Here is a 24,375-nt window from a genome sequence, read left to right as displayed (position 1 = left end):
AAACAGACCTACTTTGAAAAACTAGAGGAAGAACTCAAGTAAGACTAGAAATAAATCAAAGAGGATGTCTGAGATATAAGAAAGAAAATAACAAAAATTTTTGTTTCCTGAAAAAGATAAGGATAAAAGAACAGAAAATTCTAAGTATTATACCCATAAAAACTCAGAACTAAAATTCTATTGTTTAACATATTAATGGAGACCCCGGTGAATACTATAAAAATGAAAAAAGTAGTATAATGATCACAAAGGAGGGAAAAAAAGTAATTGTAGGTGATATAATTACCTGAATAGAAAAACCACAAGAGTCCATCAATTATGAGAATAAGAGTATGGCAAAGTAAACAGACATTGGATAAATGTATAAAAATAAAAAAGAGCATTTCTTTACAATAGTGATAACTATTATATTATCTATTAACATATTAATGGAGACCCTGGTAAATACTATAAAAAAGAAAAAGTAGTGTAATGATTACAAAGGGGGAAGAAAAGTAATTGTAGGTGATATAATTACCTGAGTAGAAAAACCACAAGAGTCCATCAATTATGAGAATAAGAGTATGGTAAAGTAAACAGACATTGGATAAATGTATAAAAATAAAAAATCAAGAGCATTTCTCTACAACAGTGTAACTATTGTATATAGTAATAGAAGATATAATAAAAAATAACATATTCTTAGTAGAAACAAACTATATAGTATGAAGTTTCTAGAAATTAAAAAAGCATTCACAAGATCTCTATAGAGAAAAATTTTTAATTCTGTTAAAGACCTAAAAGTAGAACTGAATAGACATTCTATGCTCTTGAATAGGATGATAGTATTTTATTATAGTGGTGACTTTTTCCTAAATTAATATATAATGTAACCACAACCCAATCAAAATTCTAGCTGGATATTTTGAGGAATATCATACATTTCAATGTTTAAATAGAAAAATAAATCCCATAAATAGATCAGCTCTGAAAGGGTAAATAATTGAGACTTTCCATATCAGATATTAATACCAGATAAAAATCCATATAATTAAAATATTTTGGTACTGATCCAAGAACTGAAAATTAACCTAAGTAACATAACAGAGAGCTTGCACACAAACTCATTTATATATGGAAACTTAACATAAAATTAAGGAGGTCCTATAAGTAAATGGGGAAAGTGCAGATTATTTTATAAATGGTATTCAAAAAAGTGGTTGACTCCATGCTGGAAAATGGAATTGATTCCCTATTTAATAGTGCACACATGGTGGACTCTAAGATTAAAGACCTAATTATAGAAGGTAAAAGTACAAAATCAAGGGAAGAAAATGTAGGGGAAAACATTTGTTACCCAAGGGTAGGAAAACCCTTCTTAAAATAGCCAGTACACAACCCATAAGGTAAAAACTTGATTATATTAAAAAACATAGGATAACTGCTCGACGAAAGACACCATGGGCAAAGCTAATAGAGATGGCAGATGGAAGGAGATATTTGTAACATGGAAACTAATGGGACAGAACATCAGTGCTAATTTCAGAGTAAGGACGTTTGAAAAAGCTGCTTCTCCACAAAAGCAATGAATACACTGGCAAAAGTCATCAAAATCAATTTCCCGAGTTCTTTTTTAGAACTCGGGAAATTAACCAAAGGCATGCAATAATCTAAGGAGCATTTATTCAAGAAAAATGGCTTAATCTTGATAACAAAAGCAAGTTTGATGATATTCTAACTCATGCAGTTTCCATCCTCCTATCTCCCCTCTGCAGAAGCCTTGAAAACCAAGAGCCCTGCAATTATGAGGAAAACCAGAAGTCTATCAGTTACTGGAAGAAGCAGGAGGGGTTTGGAGTGTCTCACAAATACCAACTCAGAGAACTGTCATTATTTAACCTGGCTGGCAGGGTTCATCTTTATAGACATGACTCAGAGCCCTCAAAGTGAATTATGCACCCCCGCCACCCTGCCCCTGCCTCACCCCATGACCAGGTGTTCATCCAAAACAATCAGGGACAATTGTTTAACATGACAGCTGCCTAAGGTGACAGTGACAGTTGGGGCAAATAAGCCGCCCCAAACTGGAGATGTATATGCTATGCTTTCTACTGGGTTAAAATCATATGACAGCAATTTCCACACCTGAAAAATCCTCGGACAACAGAGTTTACATCTACCTACTGCAAGGAGATGTATGTATGATGAATTTAAGTTATACTGATGTTTTAGTAAGTGAACTGCATAAAGCAAAATCTGTCATCAATAAAACCCCTCTGGAGGGAGCAGGACTGGGGAGACTTTTTTGGTCAAAGGATGCAAAATTTCAGTTAGAGAGGAACAATAAGTTTAAAAGATCTGATGTACAGGTGGTACTCTCTATCCATAAGTTCTGTATCCACATACTCAACCAACTATGGATTGAAACTTTTCAGGAAAAATAAACAACAAAAATAATACAAATAAAAAAACACAATAACAAATATTTGCATGGCATTTACATTGTATTAAGTATTCTAAGTAATCTAGAGATGATTCAAAGTATATGGGAAGATGTCCACAGGTTATATGCAAATGCTACACTACTTTATATAAGGAACTTGAGCATCTGTGGATTTTGGTATACATAGGGGTCCTGAAACCAATCCCCTGGATACTGAGGGATGACTGTACAACATGTTAACTATAGTTAATGTATTGTACTCTTGAAAACTGCTAAAATAATAGATTTTAAGTGTTCTCACCACAAAAATAATGGATGTGAGGAAATAAATATCTTAATTAGCCATTTCACAATGTATACATATTTCAAAACATCATGTTGTAATGATGTTTTGTATAGATACATACAATTTTTGTTTGTCAGTTAACACCGTCTGTAATAATCACAGTAATACCTAGCCATGGATCAGATTAAATACAAATAGCATATCAGACATTTTTTCTCATAGGGTAACAAGTAAAGACTGGTTATAGAGTAGTTTCTTTTCAAAACAAATATAAAACAAATTTAATGCTTTACGAATACTCAAAACCAATATTCTGGGATTCACACTACTAAGGTAAATGGTTGGTAAACTTTTTTAATTCTGGGAAGGTTTGAGATCAAATATACAGAAGAGAATGCAAAGACAATTAAATCTATAATTTGTTATTTAGTACACTATGTCAAAAAAATTTTGATCAAATACTAGTGTTGTGCTGACAATTTCAGGGAAATCTGATTAAGTTGATAAACAGTATTAAAATATTTAATATATCTGAATTTATCAGATTTACAAAGTTTTGCAAGATTTATTAGGTTTTTTTTTTCTTCTCCTTGTGAAACAGGGCTACCCCATAGGTAGTAAGCCCACAGTAGCCACAAGGTTTATTAGGTTTTATAAGATTTATTAGATTTTATTGAATTTATAGAAATTATTTAAGTATTTGGAAATGTTTTGATTGTCATAGCTTTAAGTTTTCCTTGTGAAGATGTTTAAAGTATTTGAGAAGAAAACAGAATATAATAACTATTATTTTTTAATGTTTTAAGTTCAGGGGTACATGTGCAAGTTTATTATATATAGGTAAGCTTGTCTCATGGGGGTTTGTTGTACAGATTATTCTATCACCCAGGTGTTAAACCTAGTACCCATTAGTTATTTTTTCTGATTCTCTCCCTCCTCCCACCCTCCAGCATCCAACAGGCCCTAGTGTCTGGTGTTCCATTCTATGTGTCCATGTGTCTTCATCATTTAGCTCCCACTTATAAGAACAAGTGGTATTTGGTTTTTTATTCCTGCATTAGTTTGCTAAGGATAATGGCCTCCAGCTCCATCCATGTTCCTGCAAAGGACTAGATCTCATTCCTTTATATGGCTGCATAGTATTCCATGGTGTATATGTGCCACATTTTATTTATGCAGTCTACAGTTGATGGGCATTTGCTATTCTGAATAGTGCTGCAATGAACACATATGCATGCATGTGTCTTTATATTCCTTTGGGTATATACCCAATAATGAGATTGCTGGTTGAATGGTACTTCTGGAAAACAGAACATAATTAAATCAACAAACTTGCAATTTAAAATGCTAACAGAAATTGACTATGTTTCGTAAATGAGTCATTGTTAAGATATATTTCATTTGTTCAACTTGATTTAAATGTCAAACAAGTGAAAGACGTTATTTTTATTTTATACAATACTTAAAAATTAAAGACTTAAGGAAACATTTTTAAAATTTATAATGTTCAAACTGGAATATTTAAATCATAAGTAACTATGAATACCTTTTTATATAGAAAATTAAAAATCTTAAAATTAAATTAAAAATCTTACATTGAAACAGATAACCCTCAAAAAATTTGAACTTCCTGCAGACTTGACATAACAATAAAATCCAGGAGACAATGGAATAATATCTTTAAAGTGTAAAGGGTAATTAATTCTGAACCCAGAATTCTACATTTAGCTATGCTTTCATTCATTAAAGAGTGTGGGTAACTTAAAGACATTTTCAGACAATGAAAGGTGAAGAGTTGGCTACTTCTAAACTCTCATTTAAATAACTGTTTAAGGGTATTGTGGTAGTCTGTTAAGTTGCTGGCCCCAATGAATCAGGCCTCCCAGTATTCAAATCCTTGTATAGTCCCCTCCCCATAAATGTGGACTGGTCTTATGATTAGCTTTAACGAACAGGATATGACAGAGGTAACACTATGCCAATACTAGCCATAAACTTTAAGAAAGCCTTACAGCTTCTGCTTTTGCATTCTTGGGAGTAAGAAGTCCAGCTACCCTGCTGGAGAAACCACGTGGAGTGACCACATGGAGAAGGAGAGGCCCAGTCATTCCTGCATCCCAGCTGAGTCCGGTCCTCAGTCCATCTGCCACGTGAATGCAGCCACACAAGTGACCATTACCAAGACCAGACCAAGAACTACCCAGCTGAACTCAGCCAAGATTGCAGAACATTAAGCTAATAACATGATTGTTGTTTTAAGCAATTAAATTTGAGGTAGTTTGTTATGCAAATAACTAAAACCAATATTTCAGAAGGAAGTCAATTAAATCAATTAAAATGAATCTTTTAAATAGTAATCTAAAACCTCTCACAATCTCACAAATAATAACTTTAAAAGTAATTCTTTGACTGGGCACAGTGGCTCACACCTGTAATCCCAGCACTTTGGGAGGCTGAGATAGGTGGATCACCTGAGGTCAGGAGTTCAAGAGCAGCCTGGCCAACTTGGTGAAACCCTGTCTCTACTAAAAAATATTTTTAAAAAATTAGCTGGGCATGGTGGTGGGTGCCTGTAATCCCAGCTACTTGGGGGGCTGAGGCAGGAGAATCACTTGAACCTGGGAGGCAGAGGTTGCAGTGAGCCGACATCACACCACTTGCACGCCAGCCTGGGCTACAGAGCGAGACTCCGTCTCAAAAAAATTTTTTTTTCTTCATGGAAATAAACGGGGGAGAAAGTAATCCGAGTTATCATAGAGGGAAATTCCTTATTCAGACATTACACCTATTAAAATCAGACATAACGACTATGTTCATTTATACAAGCATATGAGACTTTTACAGAAGCCCACAATAGCGAGGAATATCTAAACATGAAAACATCAGAGAAGATATTCAGATGCTTAGTGGTTACTCTACTTAAGAATTCAAATTGTAGCCAGAGTAATTACTTGAAAGAAGCCTTGTTAGATGAGAACTGCAAAAAATAAGGCAAAGTCCATGAAGAATGTTTGAAATCCACTCTCTGTTTCTTGGAAACTTGATCTAATTAAAATTAGAATTTTCTAAACAAGTTGCTATCTAACCATTTATATTTTATCAACAAAGCCAGGATTTATTCAAACATACAATTTGCTTCTTATATTGGTGAGAACTTAGCAGTTTTACTTTGAGAAATGTTCTTTTCTTAACTCTTTGTGTCTGCTTAAAGATCATTCATCAGTAATATTTTTCTCTTAAATCCCACTCTTCTCAATATTCTGATCTTATATAAAAAGACAATATAAAAATAATAGTATAGATTTTCAAAATACAGTAAAAAGAAAAAAGCATAACTAGCAAAAAAAATGTTATGTTACATTTTGGTGCAAAAGAAGCAACACAAACTAAAACCTATTTTAGAAAATGAATTTTACCACTATATCTGAATTTGCAATTCAAAAGAACACTGAAGTATCAAGTTGTTGATAATCAGCAAGGTTCTATTTAGGTACAAAATACCCCATTCACAAATTAGATTAGGCTTTCCAATTTATAAAGTTTTATTATATAAAACCAAATGTGAACACTTACTCTTACAGGCGCTCAAATATGATGGAGCATAGCCATTTGTTAACTGACTGTGGATGGCAGCCAGGAAATTGTGTGTGGTAGAAGACATAAAGGGTGCTTTGAATTATCGGCACAAGATAACATTGCTGAAATGCCAAAGTCCAGGCGTAATTAAGTGGGCTGATGGAACAGAATGACTATGAGATGACTTTTAATTGGTATTAGTGCATATTTATATGCACATTTTTCTATGTTCATATACTTATAGTTAAAAATCTGGCACATATAGATTAGTTTATATACATATTTTTAAATGTCACATTAAAACATTTTTTAAAAATCATTTTCATCTAATATCCAAATACCTAAAATATGAATAAATTGCAGGCCTATATTATGTAGTATATGTTACTTTACATTATGACTTTATTGAAGAATGTATAATTATCATTTAGCTAATATTTATTGAATCTGGGCACTGTTCTAGACACTAGGATACAATAATGAACTTGGCAGTGAGAAATGCCAACAGAAGAACAGAGCGAGAAAAAGAAATACCAATAAAAGAACAGAGAGAGAGAACCATGCCAGATTCTCAAGTTAAATTTCAACTCAACGCACAACGTAGTACAATGCAATTATTGATAATAGAAGCAGTTACCATTTATTGTCTACTATGTAGCAAACACTGTGTTAGGCACTTTACATGTTGTTTCTCACAACAATCCTGCAAAGTAGGAATTATTCTCACTTCACAAATTGAGCAAAACAGGATGATTAAATTTAATGGGTTCAGGTTCACACAGTACTAAGTTTAATACTGAACCAATATTATAAAAGGAGTATTGATAGTGACAAAGTTGCCGTGATTTCCAGTTAAACATGGCAAATTCAGCGTGCATTTCCCCCATTCCTTCCCCAAGCCCCAGTACAATCACACTACAGAAATTTAAGAGGGCTTACATCCTTAAGGAAAAAACTAAATGGGAGTGAAGATGTTAACAAATTTGGAAGCTGGAAAACAGATGGATAAGTAGCAATAGACTCAAGTAAACTACAGAAAACTGGAAGTTAAGTGCTATGGGGAAGAGGGTGGGGTAAAAATTAAGCCAATTCATGCCACAGCATTCTAGGAGTGCCCCGGAATCGGGAGGCCTCAGATGCCTCTGAGGCAGGGAGCGTGGGGCAGGGGGACAAGGTGATGTTGCAGAGGACTGCTTTTAAGGGACTCCTGGATTTTCTGTCCTCCGTCCTAGGCAGAGGTTTGGAGGATTTCTCTCTGGGCAAATTAAGTAGATCTACAGACCCTGATTTTGGGGGATCCCTTATGAAATGACTGAGCCCTGCCTTATGAACCCAGAACAAAGCCCATCTCTCCAGTATCATCTTTCACCACTCTTCTACATCCCTTCAACTGGAGTAGGAAAGTACCATAACTGCTTCTTATATGGAAAGGACTGGTTGGCTACCAAAGAAAGTTAAAGCAAAAAATCATATGCCATATGTAGATACATATTTTAACCAGTTCATCAAATTTTTATTGGCATGCCAAGCCATTTTCTTTGAGGAGGTGTCCACTGATTGGAATTCCACTTTGTGTTTCTTGTGCAAACCATGCTTCTAATGCATCACTTCCAGTTTCTTTGACACAGAATGAAACGTAAAGACACATTTCAAGCAAAATGAGTGCAGAATCCTTCAAGATTTTAAAAATTAAGTCCAACTCCTCTTTGTTATTTTGCCTATACCTAATTAGCATTTTTTAAAGTTAGCAATTGACCTTTTATCAAGTCTGCACATTCAACTTTGAATGTTTTATAGAAACAACTGTTTTCTTACTCAGATTTTAACTCACAAGAATATGTAATTAAAATATGGAAATACAGTAACAAGTACATAGACATAAATCTGGTTTGGAAACAAGCTTGACTTTCAGAGAGTGTCTCTACCTCCTTGGTCTGAGTTATATTCTCTGTCTCTAAATCCTCACATGAGCAATAGAAGATAATGCAGGTAAATTTGACAGATCAGAAAGGGCTGTCTAGGCCATAGCGAGGAATTTGAAATTTATTCTGTGAACAGTGAGAAGTAACTGGAGAATCTAAAGGAGGAGAATATCATTTGTTTTTTTTAAAAAAGATCCTTTGACAATGCTGCAGAAAACACATACAGAGGAGGAAGAAAGCAAGTGGGGTAATAGCGGCTATACTGCATTGCTTACAGTGAAGATGGAAAGGAGTAGATTTGGGGTCTGTTTTGGAGATAGAGGTGTCACGATTTGCTGATGGATTGAATGTAGGGGCAGGGAGCAAAAGGAGAGAGTTTTAGAATGCCTTCTAGCTTATCAAAACGTGAGCACCTGGTGGGAGAGTGGAGGTGGCATTCACTGAGATGGAGAAGACTCGTGGGGGTAAGTTTGGATGGGGGAAATGAAGCATTCTATTCCAGCCATATCAAGTTTGAGAAGGTGACTAGCCATCCAAGAGATGTTAAGTAGGTGTTTGGATACGTGAACTTGAAGCTCAGTAAAGAAGCCAGGGTTAGAGAAATTTGGTTTTTAGACTGGTTCCTTTGACCTTTCACCTTAAACATCTATTCCTTGTTTCACCCCCACTGGATAGTATCTCTTGGTTACCTATATCGCAAATAATGATGTTAGCACCCTTCTTCTCTTCTACTTCTCATCTTCTATCGTTGTGCACTTACTTTTCTTATTAAAGATGCTAAGATGCATTCTGTTCTGTAACCACATTTAAACTTGTGTCTATAGATTGAGCCTAAAAGTTGAAAACTACTAAACAGCATGCATAGTATTACATAATTACATACATCTTGTTCATTTAAGGGTCAAATGTTGTGCCAGGACTTCATTTCCTTCTCAGTGGGTGTAATGCCCAGTGCCACTTGAAAAAAAATGGTTTAGTATCCATGCCAAATAAATTCCCTTTTCTAGGTCAAAAAGTATTTCCCCTGAGAACTTTGAAGATATTAACTCCATTGTACTCTTGCATCAGTGCTGCCTGATTCCATGCTGATACTTACTTCTTAGATGGTGGCTTATTTTTCTGTCCCTTTATGGAAACTTTTAGAATCTTCTGTTGATGATTGTTTTGCAATTTTGTAATGATATGTAGGGTATGCATCTTCTACCCCTTCATACTTAGAAGCACTCAGTAGACCCTTTTAATGCATTTTATGTAGGGAAACTTTCTTACTACTTTAGAGGTTGTGTAGAGTACTGTACAGTACTGGTTAAGAGTATATGTACTGGAGTCAGGTTAGCTGGGTGCAAGTGCCAATTACTCACTGTGTAGCCTTGGGCACATTATTTCAACTCCACGCTTGCTTCCAAAGGAGTTCAGAACATGCCACTCTAAAATGCCACTCTGGCATTATTGACTGTATTGAGTTAAAGGCACTTGAAAAACAGCAGATGCAAGAAAAACAGTCTGACCTTCCTTCTCTTTCTCAAAAGCAGATGAAATTCCTGTGTAAAAGATATCCTCCTATACCAGAAGAAAAGCATCATTCTTATCATCAAGCACAGGAATTTGAGGTGAGGGGAAATCTAGACAAATAAACCTGTTCAACTCACCCTTATCTTCCTAGTCACTTCTCTACCCAATTACCCTAGCCCAAAGTCCTTTGCCTTGTCCCATTTTTATAATTTTCTACTCTTTGTCCAATTTAGTATTTGTGTTGTTTCTGCGTCTTTGGGTCTTCATTTCCTTATGAAGGCTCCCCTGCTATGTAAAACTTGTATTAAATAAATTTGTATGCTTTTCTCCTGTTGATCTTTGTGTCAATTTAATTCTCAAGCCCAGCCAAAAACACTCAAGAGGGTAGAGGTAAAATTTTGCCTCCCTACACTTTCTTATCTGACAAATAAGAATATTAATAGTATTACTACACTATTATGTTGCATAGAGTTCATGTGGGAATTAAATGAGTTACTATTCAGAAAGCTCCATAAAGTGCCTGGCAAATAGTATGTGCTCAAGAAATGTTATGTTTTGCTAATTATCTACCTTTATTTTTACTCTTCTCTTTTCTGGAGCTCCAGAAAAGTTGGATTTCCCAAACAGATCCTCTATTTTGCTTTCCTTCTCATTTTTGAAGTCTTTGTTTTATTGTTTTATGCTCTGTGATATTTCCCTGCCTTTATCCTCCAAATCTTTTTTTTTTAATTGGCATAATTCTAATCTTTGGTTGTCCATTCATAAGAAGGGGATGGGGGGATCAACTTGATTTACTGAAATAACTGGTGTGGTAGTTGACATCTGGCTAAGACACTGTGCTCTAGTAGTCTTAATGTTGGGATAGGATGGAGTGCTCATGACTGGAGCCTTTATTTAAGGGATAGGCTTTGAAGTAACTCTGTCTCCTACTCACTTTTCAGTTTTGCTTTCCACTATGCCTGCTGGCTCAGCATGTAGCTCAGTCAGGGCTTTGGCCAGGCAGATTGTCTCTTCTTTGTGTATCTCCTTCTAGCTATTGCTTCCTTATTCTCTTTTATCTGTCAGTAGGCTTCTAGTCTTTTCTACATTCCAGAAAGTTCTTCCTTCTATTATCTTCACCCTTAGAAGTTTATTGCTTTGCTACTATTTATAGTAATAGGGTCTTGGAAGGCAGAAAACATAGGTATGTGTGCTCAGTCTACTATCCTGAACCAGAAGTGGAAACTTTATTATCTTTCTAAATGACAGGTCACTGTTACAGATTATCTAATAGCCCCCTTCATCAACTACCTTCTTTGAAGTGACAATAGTTATAACTATTAAAATGTGGTGGCAACAACCAGCAGAATGCTACTAAGTTTCTGACTTTGAGGCTAGTGTTATTAATGACCAGTACAATTTTCATTATGTCACATTAACTGTTAGGAGACAAACTGTCCACTAGGAAGAAATAACAAACTTCCCAAGGGCTGCACTTGCTGTGTGTGTATTTTCAACTTCTGTAAAGACGTAACTTTTTCAGGAGGTGTCAGGACATCTAATACATCTTAGTTTTGACAGCAATAATTTGAGATAACAAAAAAGGTTTTTGCCACTGCAAAACCTTACCTATTCCACAAGAAGGCTTTTGCATCTTGCTGTGTTTGACTGGCAAAACCAGTGGACACGCTGGTTTTTGGAAGTCACTCCTCTGGGTGCTCTTAGAGTCATAAGGTGGTAGGAAGATAGGTTCCAGTGCTTTACCATGTGACCACCAGTCACCCTTCATAGAAAATAATTGGAAACACAATATTGGATACTGTAGGGCATTTTCATTTATTGCTTGATGTCTATGGATATTCAGTAATTCACTTTAACAAGTTAGTGGATATCCTGGTACTAATGTGGAATTCTGAAATCTAGAAATATCTTTTTACAAAAATGTATTTCTTTGAAGGCACTGAAAAATGAGTTGTCATGTATTTTTAGCTAAAATACAGCTGCTAAATTCTTAAGCTACCTTCCATCAACAAAAAAAAAATGGTAAAAATCAACAAAATAGCTGTATTTGTTTTGTACTATAATTTTATTATATATGTACACATGTATGTATATATTTAAATATTTAATCTAAAAAATTATGTTCTAAACTTTTCATTATGACAATACAAATAATGTATTATCATCTAAAAATGGGGTTTTTAGAGTTTTTAGTCCCTAACCTGTACCATGAGATATATTTTATGTCATACAAGAGCGCACAATGCTACACATACATAAAACTGAAACAAAAGTTTCACAAAATACTTATTCTTACTATATGCAGTGTGCTCAGCTATTTTTCTCTTCTATTTTATTGCTTTCCTATTTCATTTCACATTGCTGACTCCAACTCAATGATTTATGGTTCACTAATGACTCAGTTTGATAAACTTTGTTTTAAGGGGAAATCTCTCCAATGTTACTGAATTTTGGTACTAAAACCTAAGTATACAAGAAAGGGAAAACTGAAAGATTCTTCATTAGCCTGTATGACAATTTGATTTCTTGGAAGTTCAGAGAGTACAGAGGGGAACTGTTAGTCAACTTAATTCTGACCAAATATTTTAAAACTGGTTGTTAGGTGGTAGTAAGAAAACCCTTGAGAAACCCATGACACTTAGGAGTTCACGGAATACAATTAGGGTATGAAAGTAACTTTCGGTATAATCAAACACCTACCGTGGGCTATAAGGAAGCAAGTCTGCCTTTTAAAAAATCAACTATGATTCCATAGCCAAAGACTTCTAAACTATGATTCAAGGGGGATGAATATGCAATTCTAATAGGTAAAATTCTGACAATACAATTGGGACTACATTGATGCAAAAAGGGAGATGTTTCTTTAAAAAAAAAAAAAAAAAAAAAGCCTATGTGGCTGCATAGGGAGTCAGCTCTTAAATGAGCTTAGTTTCTAAAAAGACAGGCATGTATAAAAGACATATACAACATTAGATTTAAAAATAATTAATGGAGTCAGCTTGTCAGAAGATTGTCAAGAAACTTGGAAGAAATTTATAAATTTATAAATTTGTATAAATTTATAATTTATAAAATTGTCAAAGGCAGCAAAAATAGGTTTTCTAGAAAAATTGTTCATAGCTGAGTGAAATCCTACAGCCCCATAAAAGGTTATCTTTTGTGTTCCGGCTAACCATTTGGAGAGAAGAATCTTGTGCAGGAAAGTCAGAACTACTCAACTTGAGGTTGTTAAGGAAAATTATGGTTAACTTGAAAAAGATGGGATGAACATGTACCAAAGAACTAAGCCCTGAAGAGCTGAGGAGAGAGTTGGACTTCACTTTGTCAGTTTATAAGAGTGCCAGTTTTTAGGCCAATGACAACTATTAAGCAGGAGTAATGGAATAACTGGTAATTGTAACTAGGGGTAATTTCTGCAGAGATCACAGAAATTTAGGAACTAGTGCATTTTGGAGAATAGATTGGCTAATGCTTCATTTTTCAGAATGGGCTAAAAGGTGAATTTTAAAAATTAAGACTACTTGATGCAGATCCTAGGAAAATTCTAGAACAGATTACTAAACAGATGGTGTCTTCTCACTATCTGGCTGAAAATAATTACATCCTACTGTTGTCAGAGCGCCTGCTTCTGGCAGCTCTTATCCACTCCACTTCACAGTTATAATAGTGCTTATTATGCCCCAAGGTCTAGGATTTATAGGTCTTGTCTTATGCTCATCACAATTCTATGAGGCAGGCACACCCACTTTACAGATGGGAAAACTGCCAGGAGATTAAGTAACTTCCCCAAGGTATATCACTAGCAGACTGCTGCACTGCCACAATTCAAACCCTCAACTCTTTGTGCACACTTCTAATTTCTGTGCTGCACTGCTGTATCAAACCGGCTGTGGAATGCAAAACCAGGTAAGGACAAACCACATTAAATTATTGAAGAAGTGAAAACAGAGGCTCAAAGTGCATGTCTTAGTCTGTTTTGTGCTGCTATAACAGAATACCTTAGAATGGGTAATTTACAAGGATCAGAAATTTACTGTCTCACAGTTCTGGAGGCTGGGAAGTCTAACATCAAGCCACTGGCAGGTTTGGTAATTATGATTCTAGGATGGCACCTTGAACACTGCATCCTCACATGGTGGAAGGCAGAAGGGCAAAAAGAGGGCAAGAGGGGACCAAACTTGCCCTTTTATCATGGCATTCATTTCACTCCTGTGGGTGGAGCTTTCATGACCTAATCGCCTCTTAAAGAGTCCCACCTCTTCATACAGTTACAATGGAAATTACATTTCAACATGAGTTTGGAGGGGACAAACATTCAAACCATAGCAGCAAGTATCCTGAGAAATTTCCTCTATGATAAGATTGTAAAGCATGCACAAACACTTTATATCATCTACTTTTGTTGATCAAAAACTTATTCTGCTAATATTCAAGTTACTGGAAAAATGACTCTGGGATGAGCAAACCACTAGGAAATGGCTGATGGGCTTTAATTATTATTATTTGTTGTTATTATTTTTTTGAGACAGGGTCTCCCTCCATCACCCAAGCTGGAGTGTAGTGGTGCGATTACAACTCACTGCAGCCTCAAACTCCCGGACTCCGGTGATCCTCCCACCTTAGCCTCCTGAGTAGCAGAGACTATAGACATAAGCCACCATGCCTGGCTATAATTTTTTCTTAAAAGTGTAATGCAAAGTTACGCTTAACGCAGAGAGATAATTTCATCTTTTGAGCAAACTTCTTTTAAACTGAGAGTTTTGCCAAAATGGTCTTTGTTTCACAAATATAAAGGAAATAGAGAACAGTTTTTCCTAAAATGTGATTGGTGACTTTAAGACTCTGCAGTTTGTGAAAGTGTTCTGATGAGTGTTAGAAATTGGATGCATCTTCACTTTAGCTGAGTGAAATCTTACAGTCCAAAAAAAAAGTTATCTTTCATGTTTCTGGATAGTCTTCCTTATGCCTAAAAAGTTTGGTTTGTTCCTGGAAGAGTGAGAGTGCGTATGTGCCCATGTAACATGTGCATGCCTTTTTGGTCCAAACATTTACTCATAAAAGATTATGAGATTAAGGAAAGAGATAGATGGAGGCTTGTTTTTATCTTCATCTCATACTGAAAGGAAAGACTAACACAAAATTTACTGCTCTGTGTACCATCACTTATATTGGATTGTGCGGGGTTAACACAGTTACTTATGACAAAATAAGCTGGGAAGTTACCTAGCGTGATGGCTTTGTCTAGGCACTGGGCAACAGACCATATCTTGCAGATTGTTGAGGGGGTTTTGCCTAACTCAAACTTTGGACCCAGAGAGGAGTTATCCCTCCCAGTCTAAGGCCTGTCTTCTTTCCTGCCCCAGGATGATAGTCACTGGGCTCCATGGTCAGGAGGTGCTTGGAGATTCCTGATGACGGGGCTTCTTCTAACCCGCAGCTCTGGGAAGGCCAGTAGCTGTTGCACTGTGGGTCCCTTAGTCACATTTGGAAGCCAGTGCAAGGCAGTCTCTATGTTATACTCCTAGTACCCCTAAGCTTTCATAGATGTTCTAGGAAAGATTACCTATTTTCCATTCTTTGGGAAATTAAGGGAGAATCCTCAGAGGAGAAGTAATAAAAGCAAGTGAAGTATCCTAGAGAAACCAGTTAAGCGAATGTAAGAGGTCATAAGCCAAGCTCCACAGCCACAGTGGCCTAGCCAAGATGGCTGGTGGTGGTCATCTGTGGAACATAAAATCATACTTTGTGGATTCCCAAGGAAATGTGGGCTTTTGACAAAACCTATACATAAACAATCACATTTTGTTGGTAGAGCTCAGTGGCTTTAAAAAACTGAAGTACTATCACAGACACTAGGGCAGCTAAGGTCACATTGGTTACACTGTACCTAAATTCACCTCTATTTTGCTATAGATGTTATGAGTGCTTAAACAAATGTTTTTAAGCAGTTCATGATGTACCCCTCCATAAAAAAATTCGAAAATTGTGTTCTGTGGAACACTAGTTCTCCAGCATATTAATAGGTGTTATACAAAAGAGGTGTCCACAGTTAAATAACTTTGGGAAATAGTGAGAAAAACAAAGCTAAATAAGTTTATCACAAGATTTCTCAGAACCTTTATACACCAATGTGAATTGTGAAGCTCTGAGAAAGGTTTATAAAAATACAGGTTTTCCAAAACGTATTTGACTTTGCAAATTTATTTTGTCAAGCATGTAGACAAGGGTCAGTGCTCTGAAAAATAAATTTTTGAAAATACCAACCTAGTATATACTATCTCTTTTAAAGTACCAATATTTAAAAATTATTTTGTTTTATTCTTGAGACGGAGTCTCATTCTGTTGCCCAGGCTAGAGTCCAGTGGCATGATCTTGGCTCACTGCAACCTGTGCCTGCCAGGTTCAAGCAATTCTCCTGCCTCAGCCTCACAAATAGCTGGGACTACAGGCATGCACCACCATGCCCGGCTGATTTTTTGTATTTTTAGTAGAGATGGGGTTTCACCATGCCGGCCAGGCTGCTCTCGAACTCCTGACCTCGTGATCTGCCCACCTTGGCCTCCCAAAGTGCTGGGATAGCAGGCATGAGCCACCTCACCCAGCCAAAAATACAAGACAATCAAACCAGTTTTCTTTGGAAGTGACTGAGCTAAAACAACTTCTTACTTTTTCTAGCATCCTCAATTTTATGTTCCTAGGTAGAAATGTAAGAAATCTTAAAAATCTTGTAAATAAATAAAACCAACCAATCTCGTGTTGCATCCTAAAGATACTATCTTAGCAAAACACATAAAACAACAGGTGTCATTTGAAATATTTAGGCAAGTTTATATTCTTTACTCTTATAAAGACAGCATTACTGTCAACCCGTTTTTTTCTTAACCAAGCTAACCTTTAAAAAGAAACCTGTCATCTTAAAGGAACAGTTTACAAATATGTGAAATATATGTTCTTTATTCATCCTTGGATACTTAGAAATGAGTAGATTTAAGGTTCATTGTTGTTTTTGTTTTTTATTTTATTATTTTAAAATTTGTTTTTAGAGATAGGGTCTTGTTTTGTTGCTCAGGCTGGAGTACAGTGGCATGATCATTGCTCACTGCAGCCTTGAACTCCTGAGCTCAAGCCATCCTCCTGCTTCAGCCTCCTAAGTAGTGGGGACTACGGAGGCTTGCTACCACACCTGGCTATTTATTTATTTATTTATTTATTTATTTATTTATTTATTTATTTATTTATTTTTGTAGAGATGGGTCTCACTATGTTGCCCAGGCAGATTTCAAACCCCTGGGCACAAGTTATCCTCCTGCGTTGGCCTTCCAAAGTGTTGGGATCACAGGTGTGAGCCACTGTGCCCAGCCTATTTTCTTTCTTTTTGAGACAGGGTCTCACTCTGTCACTCAGGCTGGAGTGCAATGGCGTGAACACAGCTCACTGCAGCCTTGACCTCCCAGGTGGAAGCAATCTTCCTGCCTCAGCCTCTCAGGTAGCTGGGACCACAGGCATACACCATTACACCCAGCTATTTAAAAAAAAATTTTTTTTTTTGTATAAATGCAGTCTCACCATGTTGCCCAGGCTATGTTTTTAAAATATAAACTTTCCCTTCCTGCCACACCCAAATCAGACATGCTTGTAACTCAGTGGTATCTTCAGTCTTCCTCTGTAACTCTGCTCATTAGTATTCATGGACAGCTTCCCTTATTTGAGCTCTTCATCTCAAACTCACTTTCACCATCTCTTAAAGGCCCAGCGCTAATAATGATTCTACTACTGCCCTGTCACCTAGTCTTGCGGATAGTAGCTCTTAACACCTTTGTTCATTTTTTTTCCAACATACCGATAGAGTAAGAAGTAAGAGAAAATTAGTTGGGATAAAGTTTTTAAACTTTTATGTTTCATATTTCTATTCTCAAACCAGCTTCTTTTTCTTAGTACTGCCAATGTAAGGATGAGTTCAGTGAACAGTTTTAAATTCAGCCCTGAACTAGAGCTCAGAGTCATTCATGAGCCTTTATAAGAAATGTAAGAACTTCACTAATCTGGATTTTGGGACCAAATTAATTTCCCCAGTGTAGGTCTGGTCTAACAATAACAATTGATTTCTTTAAAATCTGAAATAATTGGTATGAGAGCATAAGCAAATGTACAAAATGAAGTACTCTCAATATGGCCCTTAAAAGGGTTTAGTTCATGAAATTAAAGTACATTTAACCACAGGAATTCCTACCCCAAGAAGATCTCACATTCACACCATGGTGTGCTGTCTATGACAAGAACAGATGTTATCAGTATGAAGAGAGCTCACAAAAAGCAATCTCCATCTAAATGTTAAATCACTATACCTAACACACAGAGAGATGAGGAAAGAAGTGGAGTAGGAGGAGGCTGACATTGGCACAGTGATCTGAGACCATTTAGATGGTACACATTTCCTTTTCCAACTGTACTAGGTCTTCTCTCATAGAATCCTGCTCTCAGCTGCAAATGAGTCCCCATCACTGCAAAGAGCAGTAGATTAGGATTCTGCTGCCACTAAGAGCTAATGTCTAGTGAGTGCTTCCTTTGTGCATTATGAATGCTCTTCTGCCAAGTCCCTACATGCTCATTCCCTCACTCTCCCTCAGGTCTTCACTCAAATGTCGCTCAGTGAAGCCTTCTCTGACCACCAATTTAAAATTGCAGCTCTGCCTGCAGCATTCCTTATCCTGCCTTGCATGCCGCCCTTACTACCATATAACATTCAAATACAGCTTACTTACCTATTCCCTCACTAAAATGTAAGCTATGTAAGGACAGGATTTTTCCCCCATTTACTTTGTTCACTGCTCTATCTCTAGTGTCTAGAACAGTAACTGACAAAAATATTTTAATTCCCACAAAAATGCCATGAGGGACAACTACTATCCTAATTATATAAATTAGGAAATTGAAGCTTAGCATGACTTGCCCAAAGTCACACAGCAAGTGTGTTGCAGCAACAAAATGGAATGAACTAGTGACATGCTACAGTAACATGGACAAATCCCAAATGCTTTATTCTGAAAGACTGGTTCAATAAGCTACATACTGTATAATTCCATTAACATGACTTTCTGGAAAGGGCAAAACTATGGAAAACAGATCAGTGGCTGTTTGAGTAGAGGAAGGGGATGACCACAAAAGGGCACAGGGGAACCTTTGAGGGTGATGGAAATGATTCATGGCTTGACTGTGATGGAGTAACATGACTACACTTTTACCAAAATTCAGAGAATTATACACTACAAGGGTAACTAATTTACTGTGTAAGGGTAGGTATAATAATGTTCCCTCCTTCTGTCCCTAAAGATTGTTCATGTTTTAATCCCCAAATCTGTGAATGCTACCTTGCATGGCAAAGGGACTTTGCAGATGTGATTAAGGATCTTGAGATGGGGAGATTATCCCGAATTATCTGGGTGGGTGCAATCTAATCACAAGGGTCCTTATAAGAGAGAGTCAGGAGAGTGGGTCAGAGAAAGATTTGAAGATGCTGTGTTGCTGACTTTGAACAAAAAGGTGCCATAAACTAAGGAACGTGGGCAGCCACTAGAAGCTGGGAAAGGCAAGGAAACTGATCCACCCTTAGAGCCTACAGAAAGAACTAGGCCTGGCAACAGCCAGTGAGATGGATTTTGGAGTTCTAAGCTAGAGAATAAATATGTGCTGCTTTCAACCATCTTTTAAGTTTGTGAAAATTTTTAAGATGAGCAATAGGAAACTAATACAATAAATTGTACTGCAACAAACCTGACTTTATAAAAAATGTAGGGGAATATTTTTAGCATGGTACAGTCAATGAAGTGTGGTTTGGCTAAACCAATAGCCCTGGGTCAGAAATATGACTGTGACATTTGCTTATTACTTAATCTCAGATATGTTAATTAACCTCATCGGAATATGTGTTATCTGTAAACTATTTCCAATAAGACTTCATAAAAATTGTAGAGATTAAAGAATATATATAAAACACTTAGCTCATTCTTAGAACTTCATATGCTTTTAATAAATGATTATTATTTTACAGAAGGTATGTGAATTACTGAGTATCATGGGACATTTTTATATTAGAATATATATTGTAAATACAATATATACATGAAATTTCTTTAGTAACCCCAAAGCACTACTTCGTGGCAATAATCTGACCCAATCTAGGGAAACAATTACTTAGATTCCCTCCCTGTATCTGTATTATTTATATGTAAAAGTCATGTGCCAAAATAGTTCCAGGTTACTGCTTTTAACTATTGGATTATGATAAGTACTACTCTGAGATGTGTCTCATCCTTTATAGTCTGTGACCAAATTATTCTGTAAAACAGTGTCTGAATCTAAATCTCTATTTGTATACAATGAACATCTGTCCAACCTGTATTTCTGGCCCTTTTTTGGGATCTATGTAGGGAACTGGTTCGTTGTATGTTCTTGCATTTGTGTTAATGAATTTAGCATAATATATACGTCCTCTTACGACATGTGGTTTTGAATGTTGCATGCTTTTTCCAGGTTTTTTTTCATGTTTAATTTCTTCATTTTCAGTTACATATGCTATAGCAGCATCCTCTATTTTATGCTGTCTGAAAAACACAAATAGTAAATCATTTACCCAAGTAACCATTAAAATATTGAGTCAAAATTACATAAGATTTAAATATATTACAAACATCAGTCAAGACAATTTAGGCTGTATTAACAGTTAAAAGGGTTTGTGCTATTAAAATGTAGGAGGCCATTTTCTAATTCTAAATCATATAAGCGATAAAGGGATTTGTGTTAATAATGATTACTCATTATAACATACCAGTGCAGTGCACCACCTCTCATTTGCTTGGAGTAAAGAAAGAGTAGTGATGGGATTATGCTTCCAAATCATGTTTGCAGTACTTACGTGTGTGGACAAGTTACATCCTATACTTAACTCATCTTCTTTAAAAGTTTTATTACCAAGAGAATGGCTTTATTCCCCCCTTTACCTAGTAAACAGCTATCTGGACTAGGATAAACCAGTTAATTTTCAAAAGCTTGTCTGGCAAACTTAAAGCTACCAAAGGAGCACCATTATTATCTTTTCAAGAAAAGAACACTATATGGCAGTCAAAATAAATCTCTTCATTTTTTGCCACTAATAAGTACACTGTTACAAATATGAAAATTACTAAAATAAAATATTTTAAAAATGTATGGGAAGAAACAGCTTATCAGATTTTTCTCCTTTCAAATAAGGAGAAATTGAAATTATAAAAGGCAGTATTTTTAAAATTCACCTGCTTGAAAAATAAAGAATGAAATACATGAATTTGAATACTTTTTACATAGAAGCTTTTAAAATCAAAGCCGTGATCCCACAGCAGGTGAGTCATTGAAACCCCAAATTCACAGAGAAAACAGGGAGCACTGTTTAACCTTACACACAGCCCTTAAAGTATAACACCTGCCTTCCTTCAAATGAATGCCAGGTCCATCTCTTCTATTGCATCATTTTCCTTTTTTTCCTTTTTGAGACAGAGTCTTACTCTGTCCCAGGCAGGAGTGGTACTATCTCCGCTCATTGCAACCTCTGCCTCCCAGGTTCAAGTGATTCTCTTGTCTCAGCCTCCCGAGTAGCTGGGACTACAGGTGCGCACCACCTCGCCCGACTAACTTTTGTGTGTGTGTTTTTTTAGTAGAGACAGGGTTTCGCCATGTTGGCCAGGGTGGTCTTGAACTCCTGACCTCAGGTGATCTGCCAGCCTCGGCCTCCCTAAGTGGTGGGATTACAGGCGTGAGCCACCGTGCCTGGCCCACTTCGCTTTTCAATTAAAACCCTCAAGTAGTTTTCCATTCATTTGCAATAAAATACTGCCTCCTAATCGTACTTCTAAGGTCCTGTGTGAGTTGCCCCAGTGAATCTCTTCAACCTCACTCAAGACCCTCCAACCAGACTGCCTTCTGTCAGTTCCAGGGACACATCAATCTCTTTCCCTCACGGCACCTGCACATGCTCTTCCCTCTGCCTGGACAGCTCTTTCCCAGCTCCCAGCACAGCTGGCTCAGGATATTTAGGTCTCAGCTTAAAACCATCTCCTCAGCAGCTTTTCCTAGATTTCCTTTCCCTGCCACATGCATTCTCTATTTTAGTACTTTGTTCATTTATTTTATTAACACCACAATTTTTTATGTACCTAGTTTTCTGTTTACTTGTTTTTAGTAAGCACTACAAATATCCTTTACTAGTCAATAAGTTCCATGAAGGTGTAGATTGTTGAATTCATCACGTGCCCGACATCAGGAAAAGTGTCCTGTTCATCCAAGGTAAATGGACTGCCATTATAATATTTACATATTTCTGCTGAATCTGCTGGAGTTGTTTACTCTGGCTTTGTTTGAATACCCTCAACCACCCCTCCAGTACACATAAAAGCAACATTCAGAATCCTTGGATTCTAGTTCCTTCTTTCTAAAAATTACTTTCTGCAAAGGATTTGGAAAAAGTGATTACTGGTAAAATGTAAAAAACTTCTAAACCTTTTTCTATTATCTTTCCAGAGATATAATTATTTATTTAAAGGTAGACTCTTTGGGGTCAATTTATTGTAGGCTTCTGGCATCAGTTTTTTCCACCTGTTTCTCATAGTTATCATACAACAATATACACTTGTAGTGATCAAGTCCTTGAAGAAAAGGACTGGGGCTATTTGCTTATATAGTTAAATTCATTTGATTAAGCACTTGTGGTATGAATGCCTATGGGTTGATAAGTAAGCGTGAAATATATGATTCTAGCAATCTCTTGCCAGAAGAAAAGTACAGATAAAAACACTGATGGGCTCTGAAGTGAGTCAGACAGGGACTGGAAGCCCAGTTCTGCCATATCTGAGCCTTTGTCTCATTTGCATGATAGGAACAATGCCTATTGTAAGAGATATGAGAATAACATTGAATAATTCATTGTTTCAACAGATATTTATTGAGTTGCATGCCAGGTGCTGTTGGAGGTACTGATGATAAAGCAGTGACAAAACAAAAATTCCTGCCCCCATAGAGCTTACATTCTAATGGAGGAAAGGCAGATGAAAAAGTAAATTACATAGTCTGTTAAGTGCTAAGGACAATAATAAAATAGGGAATGGGAAAAGGGAGTGCATGTATGTGGGAGGTAGGTTTGCATTTTTAAGTAGGGTGGAGGCTGCACTGTGAAGGTGGCAATTGAAAAAAGAGGGGAGGAGAGAGCTAAGTGGATATTTGTGGGAAAAGCATTCCAGCAGAGTGAACTGTAATTGCCAAAGCTTCCCAGCAGAAGTGTAACCATCCTTAGCACACTGCTTCTGAAAGTATGGGCACTGGAGTAGCAGCACTGGCATCAATTGTGACCTTGTTAGAAATACAAATTTATGGGCCCCATTTCCTTTATGTACCTAGTTTTTTGTTTACTTGTTTTTAGTGAGTACTACAAACTCAGAATCTCTGGGGCTGGTTCCCAGGAACGTGTTTTAACCAGTTGTTTAGCTGATTCTTATGCACGTTCAAGTGTGAGAACCATTGTTCTAGGGTCAAAAATACAGGCTTTGGAAGAAGTTATCACTGGCTCCACATCATTCCTGACTGGCTGCATGTACTACCTTGATTAATAGTCTCAATTTAAGGTACATCAGAATCACCTGGATGCCTTGGTTGAAGCCAGATTATTGAGCCCCAGCCATAGACTTTCTGATTCAGTGTGTCTCGGGGGTAGGAAGTCCCCAAAATTTGCATTCCTAACAACCAGGTGCTGCTGATGTTAGTCTTTATCACTGCAGATGATAGCAGAAAGGCCTGTTTGCTGTAGCAGAGTCCTGTCAGAGGGAGGCAAGAAACGGGAAAGGGCGCGTTGTGTAGACTCCATAGGCCATTGGAGGAGCCTTGGCTTTTACTCTACGATGTCGGATGGAGAACGGCGATCTAACCTGGGCTGTAAAAGGACCGCTCTAACTGCTGTGTTGAGGAGGCTGCAGAGGGGTAAGAGAAAAGCAAAGCCACCAACTGGAGGGCTGTTGCAGCATCCAGGCAAGAGAAGCTGGTACTTGGGACTGGGTGGGGACAGTACTGAAAGTGATGAACAGTGGTAGATTCTGGATAATTTTAAAGGTAAAGCCTACAAAATCTGCTAATAATTGTGAGAATTGTGGATGACTTCAAGAATTTTAGACCTAGTAACGCAAGTCAAGTCCCTGACACACAGTATGTGCTCAGTAAACGGTGTGTTTTAAAAATTATTGTTGTAAGCGCTCAGCCAAGTGGAAATTAGAGAAGCAAGAGGACTGTTTGAGCTTGGCCTGGACTGTTCGTGCTGGACCCCGGCCTCCCCCTGAAGGAGGAAAACAGTTTTTGGAAGGGGAAATAAGACACGAAACCCCAGCACTTACTGATGCTTATCTTTCTTTCCCTCCATGGGCCTCTACGGGACCAGGCAGCGAGGACCCTCCCGGGAAGAACAGGGACGCAGCCCTGCCAGGAAAAGTGCGCGCAAAGCGCGACGACTATGACTCGCGCGTTGCTAAGCGACAGGCGCTAGGCCTCGGAAAGGGGCGTGGGGGCACCCCTGGAGTGCGCAGGCGCAGTAATCGGGGTTGGTGGGGACTGTTGCTCACCATGTGCGACTGCGCAGCGAAGAGGGC

At 37.1% G+C, this 24,375-nt stretch overlaps 1 protein-coding gene across 1 annotated transcript in view; it reads right to left on the bottom strand.

Moving 5' to 3' along the window:
- C17H2orf73 (chromosome 17 C2orf73 homolog) overlaps window positions 1-24,149 on the bottom strand; it is a 29,835-nt gene extending 5,686 nt beyond the window's left edge. Inside the window, exons 1-3 of the mRNA XM_010378895.2 lie at window positions 24,124-24,149; window positions 20,112-20,319; window positions 11,327-11,480 (exon numbers count right to left, since the gene is read on the bottom strand). Of these exons, the coding sequence (XP_010377197.2) occupies window positions 11,327-11,480; window positions 20,112-20,319; window positions 24,124-24,149 (388 nt within the window). The remainder of the gene's footprint in view (window positions 1-11,326; window positions 11,481-20,111; window positions 20,320-24,123) is intronic.
- Between the last annotated feature and the right edge of the window lie 226 nt (window positions 24,150-24,375).

Source organism: Rhinopithecus roxellana, chromosome 17 (assembly GCF_007565055.1).
Source record: "Rhinopithecus roxellana isolate Shanxi Qingling chromosome 17, ASM756505v1, whole genome shotgun sequence".
Classification (NCBI taxonomy): domain Eukaryota; kingdom Metazoa; phylum Chordata; class Mammalia; order Primates; family Cercopithecidae; genus Rhinopithecus; species Rhinopithecus roxellana.
Note: the sequence above shows the minus strand (reverse complement) of the source record. Positions and strands in the feature narration are given on the sequence as shown.